This window comes from Anolis sagrei, chromosome 8, assembly GCF_037176765.1.
Source record: "Anolis sagrei isolate rAnoSag1 chromosome 8, rAnoSag1.mat, whole genome shotgun sequence".
NCBI lineage: Eukaryota > Metazoa > Chordata > Lepidosauria > Squamata > Dactyloidae > Anolis > Anolis sagrei.
Window position 1 is genome coordinate 27,166,322 of NC_090028.1, and position 17,791 is coordinate 27,184,112.

General features: G+C 45.0%; 1 protein-coding gene across 4 annotated transcripts in view; it reads right to left on the minus strand.

The window, feature by feature from the left end:
• Window positions 1-17,791, minus strand: part of CBFA2T3 (CBFA2/RUNX1 partner transcriptional co-repressor 3) — a 73,915-nt gene that overhangs the window by 32,175 nt on the left and 23,949 nt on the right. For all 4 annotated transcript variants that reach the window (XM_060787878.2, XM_060787875.2, XM_060787876.2 and 1 more), the window contains exon 2: window positions 268-414. In XM_060787878.2, coding sequence (XP_060643861.2) covers window positions 268-388 — 121 coding nt within the window. In that variant the 5' untranslated portion in view covers window positions 389-414. The remainder of the gene's footprint in view (window positions 1-267; window positions 415-17,791) is intronic.

The following is a 17,791-nucleotide window of genomic DNA, read 5'->3' on the forward strand; positions in this document are numbered from 1 at the left end:
CCTCCATGCCCATAGACACTTTTTTGGCAAGCTTGAACTGAAAAAGGGCAGACAACAATGCCTTAGGGGAGGTTTTACATGTGTAAAACACCAAAATAATTTCAACCAAAAGCAGTCAACTTGGACCACCTGGATCTATTGTCCTGAGCAGGCATTTGTTCAGAATGGTATGAAAAACGCAGGATTGCAGGACACTGCACATCACTTTCCATCCCTGCTCCAGTTCCTTGATGGCTCCCAATATTTGATACATATCTGGCTACTTACTAGGGTTTGGCGTAAAGGTGGGGTGCCGCGTGGCTCCTTGTGTGGCCGCCGGTGAAGGAGGGGGCATATTGGGTGGTGTGGACCGCGTCGGCGTCTTCACATCGGCCGGCGAGTCTGGCATGGTGGCTGCGTGGTTCTCCAAATTACCTGCAAAGGGAAAGGAAAGGGAAAGTGGAAGAAAGAGAAGGAAGGGAAGGAGGGGAAGAAAGAAGAAAGGGAGGGAGGGAGAAAAGAGAGGTCAGGACACTGAAATACCAAGGTAATACCTAAGCAGGGAGTTTGGTATAATAATACAGAAATGGGACAAAATCATAAGGTATTGATGCCACCTTTTCATGTGTCTTGTTCCCCAGTTGGGCAGAACAACAACAACAACAAAACAACAATGTTCCAGGAATGTGATTGAAATAATAAGCATGGCATTAAAAAGGGGGAGAAACTCATGAAGTATTGATGCCATACTTTCATGGACCTTGTTTTCTAGTTGGGCAGAACTATTATTGTTACGAGGGGTGTTCATTAAAGATTTCACCTGACCCACTTCTATTGATCACAGGATGCTGAAACTGCACATGTGTAATGATATAGGTCTCTCTAGGTGACGTGCCAATGTACAACTCAGAACTAATAACAGTCTTGATTTGACAGGTGCTGAAGCGGTGTGAGGTTTGGGAATAGAGACAGAGGAATACAGAGCAGTTCTCAAGTTCCTTGACTTGAAAGGCTACACACCAAAGGAGGCATTCAATGAGATTAAAGAGGTTTGTGGTGATGATTCCTCATCATAGGATGGAGTCAAGAACTGGTATCGTCAATTCCAATGTGGTCGGACTTTGGTGGAAGCAGCTCCCATTCCAGGACATCCCCATTCTGCTCTTGATGAACACATCATCCAGCAAGTGGTGTTCCCATTTTGGGAAATCACTGTGTATCCATTCTCCACCTAGCCCAAAATGTCAAGGTGAATGTTAGGTCCGTGGAAAAAATCACCCAGAGTATCTTCACATGCATAAGGTATCCGCCTTTTTCAACAGGACTTTTTCTACAGACTGATCACACAGGATGAAAGCTGGGTCCATCACTCTGATCCTGAGACTAAAGTCCAGTCAATGCAATGAAAGCATCCTAACTCACTGCCTCTAAAGAAGGCACGTGCCCAACTCTTGGCAGGCAAGGTCATGCTCACAGTATTTTGGGACCAGCACGGAGTAGGATTGATGGATTTCCTAGCAAAGGGGATCGTGATCACTGGGGTACACCATCCAGCAAGTGGAAGTCACCATTTTGAAAAATTGCTGCATAACCATTCACCACCTCGCCCAAAATGTCAAGATGAGTGTGGGGTCTGTGGGAAAAAAATCATCCAAGACCATCTTCACTTGCATAAGGGATCCACTCACTGGGTCCCTCAGTTGCTCACACCTTTCCAGAAGCAGAAACAAGTCAAATGCTCTCAGGCTCTCTTCACAATTATGAGCCATGAAAACCAGGAGGACTTTTTCAACAGACTAATCACACAGGAAGAAAGCTGGGTCCAACACTATGATCCTGAGACTCAAGTCCAATCAATGCAATGGAAGCACCCTGACTCCCCACTTCCAAAGAAGGTCAAGCTCACAGTATTTTGGGACCAGCACCAAGTTGGACTGATGGATTTCCTAGCAAAGGGATCCATGATCACTGGGGCAGACTAGGCTTCACTGCTGTGGAAATTGCAGAAGGCCATCAAAACCAAGAAATATTGTGGCATGCTCCTCAAATATGTCCACCTTCTGCAAGACAATGCACCAGTCCACAACTCACCTGTTGCCCAAGTGAAAGAAGCATGCTCATGTAGCTTTGAAATTTGACTGCATCCCCCTTCTTCACCCAACCTGACACCATTGGACTTGCACCTCTTTCCAGCAAGGAAGTTATTATTGAAGGGCAAGCATTTTTCAGGTGATGAGACTCTGATTTTCAAAGTCACAACATGGCTTTTGGAGCAACCTGTTGATTTCTACAAGCAAGGTGTTTACAGTTGCTTCAAAAAATGGGAGAAGTATGTGTCCCGAAGTAGCATCGGGACACATACTAGGCCAGGTTTCATTGCTCTCAGTCTACAAGAAAGGGTCAGAGGAAATCTTTCATGAGCACCCCTCGTATTATTTACATAACATAACAACACAGCACACATGCACAATATATGTCCAAGTGTCTGGGATTTGTCTCTGAATATTGGGCTCTTCCCAAGGGCCTGGGATATTATTATTATTATTATTATTATTATTATTATTATTTCTGGGATATTTGATGAAATAATATGATTGGGATTTTTAAAAATGAGAGAAAATCACACGACATTGATGCTACCCTTTCAATATGGTTTGTTTTCAAGCCAAGTAGAACTTATTATTATCATCATCATCATCGTCACCATCATCCCACGTCTTTCTCTTGACCAAGATGCAAACATTGAAACCACATTGAAACAAAACACTACAACACAGAGCCACAGGAGTCTAAGTCGTGTCCAACTGCATTAATTCTACAGTGTAGATTCTACACCTTCGGCGTGGTAGTCCAAAAACAAAGTCCCAATGCATCAATGCATTGCATTCCTGAAGGAACTTTACCCAAAGCTTTGATCTCGCTTCCCAAAAATGGATACAAACAAGGCATTTCCGCAACACATTCATCCCGATATTATTCCTCCCAGGACCAATAGTCCATGATACACTCCTCCTGAAGCTGGAGGCTTGATACTGGCACTAAAGTGTACATTATCATGGACTGACATAAAGATGGATGGAGTGAGAGACGCAAGGGGGGGGGGGGTTGAAGGTGCCAAAGGGCATCAACGAGGGCAGCTGCCCAATATATACAGAGGCACCTGCTGCTCAGTTTTTCTCCTCCTCGGCTCCGTCGGAGGGGATGCATGCGAGATTGACGGATGGGCGCAAGTGCACATCAGCTGTGGAACTCCATCACTGAGCCTGGCGGGCAGCTGAGCATTGTGCCAAGACCCCGATGCGAACCAAAGAAGGAAAGCCAACCCCATTTGTTGCTCCTGTTTGGGGTCACCCAGCGTCTCCTCAAAAGAGACACCGTCATTATCACTTCAACTGTTGCAGAGCAGAGAAGGTGTATCTATACCAGGCATGGGCAAGCTTTGGCCCTCCAGGTGTTTTGGACTTCAACTCCCATAATTCCTAACAGTCTCAGGCCCTTTCCTTTTCCCCCTCAGCTGCTTCAGCGGCTGAGAGGGAAAAGGAAGGGGCCTGAGGCTGTTAAATGGATTATAAGGCAGTGTAGACGAGGCATGGGTAAACTTTTAAATTTGGGGGTCACATGCTAACACCCCCTAGCAGGAGGACTGGCTGCCTAGTGATGGAAGGAAGGAAGGAAGGAAGGGAGGGAGGGAGGGAGGGAGGGAGGGAGGGAAGGACGAAGGAAAGAGAGACGGAAAGATGGGCGAAAGGGAGGAAGGGAAGGAAGGAAAAAGAGAAGGGAGGGAGGAAGAGAAGGATGGAAGGAAAGAAGGGAAGAATAAAGGAAAGTGAAGGAAGTAAAGACAAAAGAGAAGGACGGAAGGAAGGAGAAAGAGGGATAGAAGGAGGAAAGAGAGGTGAAAGGAAGGAAAAAAGGATGGAAGGAAAGGATGGAAGGAGAAAGAGGGAGAGAGGGAAGGAGGGAAGGAGGGAAGGAAGAGGGAAGGAAGGAAGGGAGGAAGAGAGGAAGGGAGGGAGGGAGGGAAGGGGAGGATTAAGGACAGAGAGAAGGAAAAAAAGACAAAAGAGAAGGGTGGAAGGAAGGAGAGAGATGGAGAGAGGGAGGAAAGAGAGACGGAAGGAAGGACAAAAGGGTGGAAGGGAAGGATGGGAAAAGGGTGTAGAAAGGGAGGGAGATAAGCAGGAAGGAAAGAGAGAAGGAAAGACAAAAGGAAGGGAAGAATTAAAGGGTGGAAAGGAGGGATGGATGGATGGAAGAAAGGGAAGGATGAAGGAAAGAGAGAAGGAAGGACAAAAGTGGGGAAAGGAATAGAGATAGGGAGAAGGAGGGGAGGGAGGAAAGAGAAGGAAGGAAAGACAAAAGGGAAGGAAGGAAGGAGAAAGAGGGAGAGAGAGAAGGAAGGAAGGATGAAAGGGTGGGAGGGAGAAGGAAGGATGGGAGGGAGAGGAGGAGGAAGAAAAGAGAGGAAGGAAGGAAGGAAGGAAGGAAGGAAGGAAGGAAGGAAGGAAGGACAAAAGGGTAAAAAGGAAGGAGAAAGAGGGAGAGAAGGAGGAAGGAAAGAGAGAAGGAAGGATAGGATGGTGTGAGAGAGGGGGGCTTGAAAAAGAGCCCAAGGGGCTGCATCCAGCCCTGGGCCTGGGTTTGCCCATACCTGGTGAAGATCCAGCCACAGGAAACTATATTTATGACAACATTTTTGCATATTTTTTCTGTCTCTAAATTTATTATTATTATTATTATTATTAGTATTATTAGTATTATTATTATTATCTAAATTTATGCAAAACAGAATTGATCTTGATCAGAGATATGTATGCATGTTTATGTATATGGATAGCTCTGTATGTAGGTGTATTCTGGGGTTGAATGCCATGGAAAACCACTGGATAGGCTTGAACACCTTCCAAATCTTTCAAAGTTTGAACTAAAACCCGGAATTACTGAAACAGATGAATCAGTTACATGGCTTATATACCAGGATGCAAAGGTTAGACTACAAACCCCATAACTCCCACTTACTCGGGATGATGGGACTTGTAGTACAACCCCCTTCAAAGCCTTACTAGGACGATCCAGTTGTTTCTAACTAGCCAGGCTTTTACATTCATGCTTTTGACACCTTCCGGTGTTCAAACAGGCAAATACCTAAAAACAGAAGGTGCGAAGAAACTTGTTACACGGATCAGCCATGTTTTAGTTGTGTAATAAATACATTTTCATCACTTCTTCCGATGGAATAATAAAAACAAAGGCTGTCGCGAAGGGCCTGCTTCTCTGCAATGCTTAAAAAATGCTGAAATGAGCTCAAACCAATAGGCGACAGATTTCAAGATTCCTGTAACCTGCATGACCGCAAGGAGTTCGGGGAATTGTAGTGCAAAATGTGCAACTTTTCCACACTTTGCAAACAGTTGATTCAATGGATCTCCTCTAATGGAGATGCAGCAATGGTTCTTTTATCATTCCCTCCCTCCCTAAAGATTTCTGTGGCCAAGTTTCAATACCAAAGAGACTCAGGGTGCATCTACACTCTCAAATTAGTGCAGTTTGACACCACTAGTTTAAGTGACATGGTTCAATGCTGAGATTTGTAGTTTAGCAAGGCTCCAGAACTCTTTGGCAGAGAAGGATCAAGACCTTAGAAAACTACAGCTCCAACTTTCCTCCCTTCAATCCTTTTTCTGAAATCTTTGGGCAAAATACTGTACTCTGCACGTGCTCAGAGTCCCTCATGGCAAGTCATTTACACTGGATCCCTGGGCTGAACTACAATGCTCGAATCTTCGGCTGCTTGCAAAGTCCAGGCCCTTGTTTATTTTCAGACCCGTTTTCTTGTCTACAAAAAATAAACTGCATTCTGGGATGTTGCATTCTGTGCATGCTCAGAAGTCCCAAAGGCAGCACATTTAAGCAACATCCCAGATCTCCACTGAATCGCTTACATCTTGAGTTCTTTGCAAAGTTCAGGTCCGTGTTCATTTTCAGGCTGTCTTGCTTGTTTGCAAAAGATATTGTACTCTGTGCATGCTCAGAGGCCCCACTGACGCAGCATCCCAGGACTGAACTGCAGCACTTGGATCCTGGGATCTTTGCAAAGTCCAAGACCCTGTTTAATTTCAGACTCTCCAGACTTTGTGCATGCTCAGAGGCCCCATTTACGCAGCAACCCAACACTTGATTCCTGGGCTGCTTGCAAAATCCAAACCCCTGTTTAAATCCAGACTTGCTTTCTTGTTTGCAAAACATACTATACTCTGCACATACTCTGAGGTCCCATTTACACAGCATCCCAGGACTGTGCCATAATGCTTGAAACCAAGGATGCTTGTAAAGTCTTGGTCTCTGTTTATTTACAGACCAGCTTTCTTGTTTGCAAAAGATACTGCGCTCTGTGCATGCTCAGAAGCCCCATTGACACAGCATCCCAGAGCTTGATTCCTGGGCTGCTTACAAAACCCAAGCCTCTGTTTATATCCAGACTGGCCTCCTTGTTTTCAAAAGATACTATGCTCTGTGCATGCTCAGAGGCCCCAATGACGCAGCATCCTAGTGCTTGATTCCTTGCCTCCTTGCAAAACCCAAGCTTCAGTTTATATCCAGACTGACCTCCTTGTTTTCAAAAGATACTGCACTCTGTACATGCTCAGAGGCTCCAATGACGCAGCATCACAGGGCTTGACTCCTGGGCTGCTTGCAAAACCCAAGCCTCTGTTTATATCCTTGTTTTCAAAAGGTATTGCACTCTGTGATTGCTCAGAGGCCCCACTGACGGAGCATTCCGGTGCTTGATTCCCGGGCTGCCTGCAAAACCCAAGTTTCTGTTTATATCCAGACTGACCTCCTCATTTTCAAAAGATACTGCACTCTGTACATGCTCAGAAGCCGCATTGACGCAGCATCCCAGAGCTTGATTCCTGGCCTGCTTGCAGAACCCAAGCTTCAGTTTATATCCAGACTGACCTCCTTGTTTTCAAAAGATATTGCACTCTGTACATGATCAGAGGCTCCATTGACGCAGCATCCCAGGGCTTGACTCCTGGGCTGCTTGCAAAACCCAAGCCCCTGTTTATATCCTTGTTTTCAAAAGATACTGCATTCTGTGCATGCTCAGAGGCCCCATTGATGCAGCATTCCGGCGCTTGATTCCTGGGCTGCCTGCAAAACCCAAGCCCCTGTTTATATCTAGACTGACCTCCTTGTTTTCAAAAGATACTGCACTCTGTACATGCTCAGAGGCCCCAATGACGCAGCATCCTAGCGCTTGATTCCTTGCCTTCTTGAAAAACCCAAGCTTCTGTTTATATCCAAACTGAACTCTTTGTTTTTAAAAGATACTGCACTCTGTACATGCTCAGAGGCCCTATTGATGCAGCATCCCAGGACTTGACTCCTGGGCTGCTTGCAAAACCCAAGCCTCTGTTTATATCCTTGTTTTCAAAAGGTATTGCACTCTGTACATGCTCAGAGGCCCCATTGATGCAGCATCCCAGGTCTTGACTCCTGGGCTGCTTGCAAAACCCAAGCCCCTGTTTATATCCTTGTTTTCAAAAGGTATTGCACTCTGTACATGCTCAGAGGCCCCATTGATGCAGCATCCCAGGTCTTGACTCCTGGGCTGCTTGCAAAACCCAAGCCCCTGTTTATATCCTTGTTTTCAAAAGATATTTCACTCTGTGCATGCTCATTGGTGCAGCATCCCAAGGCTTGACTCCTGACCTGCTTGCAAAATCCAAGCCCCTGTTGATATTCAGACTGGCTTTCTTGTTTGCAAAAGATGCTGTACTCTGTGCATGCTCAGAGGCCCCATTGCCACAGCATCCCAGGACTTGTGCACTGGCCTGTTTGCAAAGTTGAGTCCCTTGTTTATTTCCAGTCCGGCGGCTGGCCTGCTCCAAAACGTTTCCCAATCCTCCCTGTGCCGTTTTTGGAAGTGTTGAGGGGCGAGAAGCATCATGTGAAATAGTGCGCATTGCCAGGGCCGGTGACAGCATTCCTGCGCCTGAGAAAAACGGAGCGGCTCGCTGGCCCCCTCCCTTGACGTTTCCTGATTTATTTATAAATCCCATGCGCTTGAATGGCAGCTCCAAGCTAAACAGCAGCTGGGAGAGCCCCTCGGCAGCAGATGGAGGGCGCAGGAGTCCTGGCATGTCTTCGCGGCTGTCGTCTTCGGTGGGAGAGTTGTAGCGCCCAAGGGCAGCCTGGCTCCATGCTCAAGGTGTCTTATCAGCCAAGGGCTTTGCACATCCATAGCACTACTATTCCACTCATAGCATCCCATGCAATCCTGGGATTTGCAGTTTAGGAAATCATTAAGGGTGCATCTACACTATAGAGTGAATGCAGTTTGACATCGCTTGAACTGCCATGGCTCAATGGGATAGAGCCCTGGAAGTTGTAGTTTAGAAAGAGTCTTTAAGGTCACATCTATTGTAGAATAGGTGCAGTTTGGCACTGCTTGAACTGCCATGGCCAATACAATGGAGTCCTGGGATTTGTAGTTTAGGAAGAGCCTTTAAGGCAGTGTTTCTCAACCTTCCTAATGCCGTGACCCCTTAATACAGTTCCTCATGTTGTGGTGACCCCCAACCATAACATTATTTTCGTTGCTACTTCATAACTGTCATTTTGCTACTATTACGAATTGTAATGTAAATATCTGATCTGCAGGATGTATTTTCATTCACTGGATCCAATTTGTCACAAACACCCGATACGACCAAATTTGACTACTGGTGGGGTTGGGGGAGAGATTGATTTTGTCATTTGGGAATTGTAGTTGTTGGGATTTATAGTTAACCTACAACCAAAGAGCATTCTGAACTCCACCAACTATGGAATTGAACCAAACTTGGCACACAGAGCTCCCTCAACCTAATCCTCCAGCCAGTGTGCCATGCAAAATAGGGAGGGTTTCTCAGGTTTTGGCCAATCCTGACTTTTACTGGGGGGTGATGGGAATCATAATCCGAATAATAATAATAATAATAATACTTTATTTATACCCCGCCACCATCTCCCCAAGGGACTCGGAGCAACTTACACGAGGCCAAGCCCAAAAACACATCAATAAAAACAACAAGCAATAAGCAAAATAAACAATACAATTAATATAGCTGACACATTTCCCAAACTTTGGCCACACTGTATTGTCGGAATCACTGGGTTGTTGTGAGTTTTCCGGGCTGTATGGCCATGTTCCAGAAGCATTCTCTCCTGACGTTTTGCCTGTATCTATGGCAGGCACCTTCAGAGGTTGTGAGGTCTGCTGGAAACTAAGAAAATGGGGTTTATACTGATATATAAACCCCATTTTTCTGGTTTCCAACAGACCTCACAACCTCTGAGGATGCCTGCCATAAATGCAGGCAAAATGTCAGGAGAGAATGCTTCTGCAACATGGCCAATTTGGCCACACTGTTTGGGGGATGCTGGGAACGTCAATCCCTCCCAAAAAGGGCACATTTTACAGAAAATGACAATAAAGTCTGAACAACAAACAGAATAAGCAATAAGTCATTCTAGAGGTCAAAGAGTTGCCGGGACCAATGGGAAAGGTGAAAACACAATTCAGTCTCTCCTTTGGCCAAGCGAAGGGGAGTTTGGGTTCCGGCCCGAGGCCTCCTGTTCGTGCGCAGAGTTCAGCAAAGAGCCTGGAAAGCCGGTGCTTGCGGACAGAGTGGCTCTACGCCAAAATAAATAAATACAGCCATAAATAAAACCCATATTTGGAAGCAGGACTCTGGGAACGGGGTTGCCTCCGTCTTCGCTTCTAAATGTCCCCTCAATGGCTCCAAGGAGGCAAGAATGCATACTATTTTCTTTATTTTTTTCCCCTTGAGTTGGGAAAGGGAATTAGTTTGGAAGGGGATTTGGCGGGAGGGGGGAGCGAAATAATTTGTCCCAACTGCGTGTCTGCTTTCCGACATCTGTTTTCCATTAAGGGCTGAGAGGAGAAGCGAGGATCTAAAAATGAACAAGGGCTTTGCTTTTTGCCCCATAGTCTCAATCTATTTCAATAGGAATTGGGTTCTTGGTGTCTCTTTCCAAGCCCCCCATTGATCCTAATCGAACCCCGACTTGCTCCTTTTGCCATCCATAGCAATATCAGTGACAATAGGATTCGCTATAGCAATATAGGGCGGTTCGTAGCAATATAGGACAATGTGTCCAGCTCCACACAAAGCTTTCCAAAGAGGAGAGAAATGCATTCAAGGCCTAGTGCAACATCTAATAGTTATCCTGTGAAGCAGACCCATGACATTTTGCTGCCTGAAAACAAGGAGAAGGTGGCATTCCTTCTCTACGCCACAAGGAGTCGTGGATCCGCTCCGGTTTTTAGTCCAAATTTTATCCAACCGATGCATTAGGATATCTGCTTTTACATAAAGAATGGCATTCATTACATCTAGAAGACTCCCAGACTTGAGGCAGCCAAACAAATGGGGAAACTATGGCAGAGTGAAATCCAAAAAGCTGACCCAAGACATTTTACTGCCTGAGTCCAGGGATTAAGCACACTTCTCTTACCATTAGTACAGTAGTTCTCAACCTTCCTAATGCCACAACCCCTTAATGCAGTTCCTCATGTTGTGGTGACCCTCAACCATAACACTGTTTTCGTTGCTACTTCATAACTGTCATTTTGCTAGTGTTATCAACCGTAATGTAAATATCTGATATGAAGGATGTATTTTCATTCACTGGACCTAATATGGCATAAATATCCAATATACCCAAATTTGAATACTGGTGGGGGTGGGGGTTGTCATTTGGGAGTTGTCGTTGCTGGGATTCATAGTTCACCTACAATCAAAGAGCATTCTGAACTCCACCAACGATGGAATTGAACCAAACTTGACACACAGAACTCCCATGACCAACAGAAAATACTGGAAGGGTTAGGTGGGTATTGACCTTGAGTTTGGGAGTTGTAGTTCACCTATATCCAGAGAGCACTGTGGACTCAAAAAAAGATGGAAAATAAGAAAAAATAGAACAAAAGCAGATAACACTGATTGGAGCAAGTTCATTAATTTTTTAGAGAAGAATAATCTTAAGTATTGTTAAAAACAGAAAAGAAAGAAGATTCCCGGAAGAGAAGAGAAAATAGGTTAATTAGGAAAAGTTAGAAACGAAATCAACTATGTTCGCAAGGAATCCTAGAAGTTAAGGGGAATTTATATGTATATATGTATTTATTTATATGTATTTATATGTCTAGTATGTGCAATGTTAGGGGGTAAAGGGGGGTGGGGGACGGGACGGGGGTTAGATAAGTAGGCAGGGTAGGCAGGTAGGTAAATAGATAGGATTAAATATGAATTATGAAATTAGGAAATGTACGTAAGAAAGTAATAGATATAGGAGGAAGTATTCAACCAATAATAATAGTAGCTCCTTTAACTTGTATGTATGTATGTAAGGTATTTGTTGTGTTTTGTGTTTAGTCCTGTTTGTTTGTTTATTTGTTGGTGCTGTCCAAATCTTTTTCAATAAAAAAATAATTTAAAAAAACCCCCGATGGATTTGGACCAAACTTGGCACAATACTCAATATGACCAAATGTGATCACTGGTGGAGTTTGGAGAAAATAGACCTTGACATTTGGGAGTTGTAGTTCCTGGGAATTACAGTTCAACTAAAATCAAAGAGCATTCTGATCACCATCAATGATAGAATTGGGTCAAACTTCCCACTCTGAACCCCTATGCCTTGAATGGACTTACTGGCGCATGCCTCCCTCCAACCTTACATGCTCTTCCTCGCCCATGCATGTGCAACACGCTTCCATACACCAAGCATACCTGCTCTCCCCTCACTGCTTGGGGGCTCTGAATATATGCAGAGTGCCGTGTCTTTTGCAAACAAGGTAGGCCAGTTTAGATATAAACAGGGGTTTGAAATTTGCAAGCAGCCCAGGAATCAAGCTATGGGATGCTGTGTCAATGGGGCCTCTGAGCATGTGCAGAGTGAAGTATCTTTTGCAAACAAGAAAGCTGGTCTGTAAATAAACAGAGACCAAGACTTTACAAGAATACCTAGATTGAAGCATTATGGTTCTGCCCTAGGATGCTGCATCAATGGAGGTTCTGAGCATGTGCAGAGTGCAGTACCTTTTGCAAACAAGGAGGGCAGTCTAGAAATAAACAGGGGCTTGGATTTTGCAAGCAGTCTAAGAATCAAGCAATGGGATGCTGCATCAGTGGGGTGTCTGAGCATGTGCAAAGTGCAGTGACTTTTGCAAACAAGGTAGGCCAGTTTCGATATAAACAGGGGCTTCAACTTTGCAAGCAGCCCAAGAATCAAGTGATGGGATGCTGTGTGAATAGGGCCTCTGAGCATACGCAAAGTGCAGTGTCTTTTGCAAACAAGGTAGGCCAGTTTCGATATAAACAGAAGTGCAGTGTCTTTTGCAAACAAGGTAGGCCAGTTTCGATATAAACAAGAATCAAGCGATGGGATGCAGTGTCAATGGGGCCTCTGAGCATGTGCAGAGTGCAGTATCTTTTGTCAGGCTGTGAAAAATAAACAGAGGAGACCAAGACTTTACAAGCATAAATAATGCACTTTTAACCACTGTGCATTACATTTGCCAGCAAATACTTTATTTTGGTTGCAGGGTTTTGAAAAGTGAGGTGCGCATTAGATTTGACGGTGTATTCCACTGGAGTCAATACAGGTGTATCCAAACCTTTGTGGCGGCTGAGACGCTCAGCAAATAATCCAGAGAGGACAAAATGTGCCATTATCCCCCCCAGATCTTTGGAAAGGGGTCCCTCTCCTGACTTTCCCCATCTTTCCTTTGACCAAATGAAGAAGGAAGGGTTAAAACGAGGCCGCAAATCCCAGCCCCTTCATGCTCTCCAAATGCAACCCAGATGCCGAAGGAGGTGTGGGGAGCTGGCCCGCTGCTTGCCTCTTTCCAAATAAAGGCCGCACCACCGTCGCTGCGCATTCCTGCTCTCACAGCTGCTGCCGCTGGTGTGTCGTCGGAGCCAAGAACAACTCCCCGATAAGCTCACCAGGGACCAGGGCTCTCCATCTGGATTGTGTTAGGCCCAGCGATTGCACACTGGAGACGGACCGGCTGGGAAAAGCCAGAGGGTGAAGCGAAAGGGAGGAAAAGTTCATCTGGGTCATTTCCCAGCCTCTGCACAACAATGTGGGTTCTTCAAGGCGAGCTTCAAGGTCTAGACTAGGACGAGACTTAGGAGCCTTAGTGGACCACAAGCAGAACATGAGGCAATGGCATAATGCGGATACTAAAAAGGCCAATGCGATTCTAGGCTGCATCAAGAGGAGTCTAATGCAGGCATGGGCAAACTTTGGCCCTCTCGGGGTTTTGGACTCCAACTCCCACAATTCCTAACAGCCTCAGGCTGCAATTGTGTCTTCTTGTCTGGCAGAAAGTGGTCCGACTGAATGGCCTTTAGGAGTCCCTTTCAAGTTAAGGATTCTATGATTCTACTAGCCGTCCCCTGCCACGCGTTGCTGTGGCCCACATGGGGGTTCTGTGTGGGAGGTTTGGCCCAATTCTATCATTGGTGGGGTTCAGAATGCTCTTTGACTGTAGGTGAACTATAAATCCCAGCAATTACAAGTCCCAGATGTCAAGATTCTATTTCCCCCCAAACTCCACCACTGTTCACATTTGGGCATATTGAGTATTCTTGTAGAGTTTGGTCCAGATCCATCATTGTTTGAGTCCACAGTGATCTCTGGATGTATGTGAACTACAACTCCAAAACCAAAGGACACTGCCCACCAAACCCTTTCAGTATTTTCTGTTGGTCATGGGAGAACTGTGTGCCAAGTTTGGTTCAATTCTATCGTTAGTGGGGTTCAGAAAGTTCTTTGATTGTAGGTGAACTATAAATCCCAGCAACTACAACTCCCAAATGTCAAGATTCTATTTTCCCAAAACTCCAGCAGTGTTCACATTTGGGCATATTGAGTATTCTTGAAGAGTTTGGTCCAGATCTCTCATTGTTTGAGTCCACAGTGATCTCTGGATGTAGGTGAACTACAGCTCCAAAACCAAAGGACACTGCCCACCAAACCCTTCCAGTATTTTCTGTTGGTCATGGGAGAACTGTGTGCCAAGTTTGGTTCAATTCCATCGTTGGTGGGGTTCAGAAAGTTCTTTGATTGTAGGTGAACTATAAATCGCAGCAACTACAACTCTCAAATGACAAAATCAATTTTTTTTCTAGTGAATTTTTCTTGTGTGTCAAGTTTGGTCCTGGTCTATTTTCGCTGGTGGTAAACTACAACTCCCAGAAATGAAGGTCAGTTTCCCCAAACCCCTCCAATAGGTTCAGTTGGTCATGAGGGTTCTGTATGCCAATTTAAGTCCAGGTCCATCGTTGTTGGGGATCAGAGTGCTCTTTGATTGCAGGTGAACTATACATCCCAGTACCTACAACTCCCAAGTATCAAGGCCAATTCCCTCCAAATCCCTCCAGTATGTTCTGTTGGTCATGGGGGTTCTGTGTGTGCCAAATGTGGTCCAGGTCCATTGTCAACGGGGTCACAGTGAACTACAACTTCCATTATGTAGAGTGAGACCCCCAAATCCCTCCAGTATGTTCAGTTACTGATCAATTCTGTTCTATTTGATGTGTGCCATAGCAAAGGTTTAAGGGAGAGGCAGTGGGCGGGGTCATACAAATTCCACACCAATAGAGAGGGAAAGGAACACTGGGATGTGATGCACACTATAAACTGCAGCGTCAGTGGAGGAAGTGCTCTGGTGGTCCTTCAGCACTGTGGGTTATAACTGTTTGTGGAGGTGGAAGGCTGTCTGTGTAAATGGACGCCTGTTTATTTGTTTATTTATAGTATTTATATTCCACCCTTCTCACCCCGAAGGGGACTCAGGGCGGATTACAATGTACATATACATGGCAAACATTCAATGCCATAGACTCGCAACATATATAGACAGACACACAGAGGCTATTTAACATTCCAGCTTTTTCATGGGGCATTCTTGCCACCAGGGGAGCAGTTGCTTCACCGTCCATTTGTGACAGTGATGAAGTACTTCCTCGTTCTTTGCATACTTGCTGGAGATTTTTATGGCGTCGCAAATTAGTCTCCCCGCCTAAGCGGTACTTAAATTTCCTACTTGACAGATGCAACTGTCTTTTGGGCTGCAAAGTTCGACAGCAAGCTACACAAATTGGTGAGACACTCACTCTGACCCAGGCTGGCTTCGAACTCATGACCTTTTGGTCAGTAGTGATCTTAATGCAGCTGACTCCCAGCCAGCTGTGCCAATGTCCCAGTGCCATATAGTTATTACTAGCCGTCCCCTGCCACGTGTTGCTGTGGCCCTGTCTGGTGATCTGGAAAATAAAGTACTGAGAAAGTGTTGGTTTCTAATATATGTAATTTTTTATGCTTGTCAGTAAAGAATATTGCCTGTTGTTTCTTTGTCAGTGTTGATGTAGAGATTGTCTGGTTTGCCTAATCTGGAACATGCAACATATAATTGTCCTTCTTTAGGGGTCCCTTTCAAATCTATGATACTATATCTGTTATATACATATATGTGTGTGTGAATCAAATATATCTATCTATATCTATGTCAGGAGGGCTTTGATTATGTTTTCTTGTCCTGGTGAAGGGAGTTGGACTGGATGGCCTTAAGTATGGGGGTTCTGTGTGGGAGGTTTGCCCCAATTCTGTTGTTTGTGGGGTTCAGAATGCTCCCTGATTGTAGGTGAACTATAAATCCCAGTAACTACAACTCCCAAATGTCAAGGTCTATTTCCCCCAAACTCCATCTGTGTTCACATTTGGGCATATGGAGTATCTGTGCCAAGTTTGGTCCAGATCCATCATTGTTTTGAGTCCACAGTGCTCTCTAGATGTAGGTGAACTACAACTCTCAAACTCAAGGTCAATACCCACCAAACCCTTCTAGTGTTTTCTGTTGGTCAGGGTAGTCCTGTGTGCCAAGTTTGGTTCAATTCCATCGTTAGTGGAGTTCAGAATGCTCTTTGATTATAGGTGAACTATAAATCCCAGCAACTACAACTCTCAAATGACAAAATAATAATATTTTGAGTGGTCACTCCTTGTGTTGTAAGACGTTTTGTTGTCAAATTTTGTGTGATTTTGTTTATTAGTTCTTTTGTTTTTAAGATACTCATTACGCACAGAGCATTTTTATATATATAGATGTGGATAGATAGATAGATAGATAGATAGAGCTAGTGCCTTCCTTGGAAATATAAGCCTTTGGCATCTATTATTATTGGTGGCCTCCCATCCAAGGACTATCCAGGACTGATCCAGCATAGCTTCCGAGATCAGACAGGATTGGCTGCATTTAGGGTCTTTTAGCCATGTGCAGGGGCCTTCAAGTTGCTGTCAGCTTATGGCAACCTCATTAGATTCAAAGGGTTTTCTGAGGCAAGGAAACCCTAGAGATGCTTTCCCAGCTCCTTCCTTGGAAAATAGACCCCACAGCACTTGGGCTTCATTAATGGCCTCCCATCCAAGTGCAATCTGGGGTTGACGCAGCTTAGCTTCCAAGATCAGTCTCCCATGGTTGAATAGCAATTAAAGTGCTATCAAACTGCATTTGCTCTACGGTGCAGATGCACCCAAATCCTGCCACGAAAAACCCGTCATTGAGTCAGAAATGAAGGTGCACGAAGCCACAGACAGCCCATCTTGGGCCTCTTTGGCTCTTCATTAACCCGCATCGCCCCGTTTCCCTGGGCCTGTTCAAGGATTCAGCACACCTGAGGCCAGCTGCCGCTCAACCTCCTCCTCGCAGCTGGGCTCCCAGCCATCTGTTCTTTCGCCGGCAGCTTGCCAAGGCCTTTTCTCCAGGCGGGGCGGCATTTGCCAAAAGCATCCTTGGCGCTTTGCTTATCGTCTGCTGCAAGCGAGGCGTCTGGGAAAGCAGAGCATCCCAGTTCCTTTCCTATCTAAAGCCATAAGATGAACCTTTTGTCCCAGGAAGGAAATCATTGGGGACCCTCCCCAAAAATAGATCTGGTCACCTTTAGACTGGAGATGCATCTACACCAGGTATGGGAAAACCTGGCCCCTCCAGGTGTTTTGGGCTCCAACTTCCACAATTCCTAACAGCGAATTGTCGGAGTTGGAGTCCAAAACACCTGGAGGGCCCAAGTTTGCCATTGCCTAATATACACTGTTTGAATGCTGTTTGGCTATGCTTTGATTGCAATGGTCCAATGGTATGGGATCCTGGGAGTTGTGATTTTACAAGGTCTGGCTGCATCTACACTGTGGAATAATAATAATAATATAGCTCCAGCAGACAAGAGTCCTTTGTCCCACCCTAGTCATTCCACAGATATATAAACCCTTTTTCCTAGTTCCAAGAGACCTCACTACCTCTGAGGATGCTTGCCATAGATGCAGGCGAAACGTCAGGAGAGAATGTCTCTAGACCATAGCCATATAGCCCGGAAAAACCTACAACAACCCAATAATAATAATAATAATCATCATCATCATCATCATCATCATCTTTTTATATATTCTCCTCTATCTCCCCAAAGGGACTCGGGGTGGATTCCAAACATAAAAGGCAAACATTCAATGCCCGAATACAACAATAATACATCAATACGAGGGTTGAATGAAAAGTAATGCCTCTACCTTTGTTACTTGGGTTTGGATGGGAATATTTTAATAAATCAAACGCAGAAATAATCCGTAGAATGTGCTCTTTAAGTACCACTATTCATTTTTCCACATAATCACCAGACTATTGGATACATTTCTGCCAAGTTTTCTGAAGCCGTCACAGAAGAAGTCGACACTC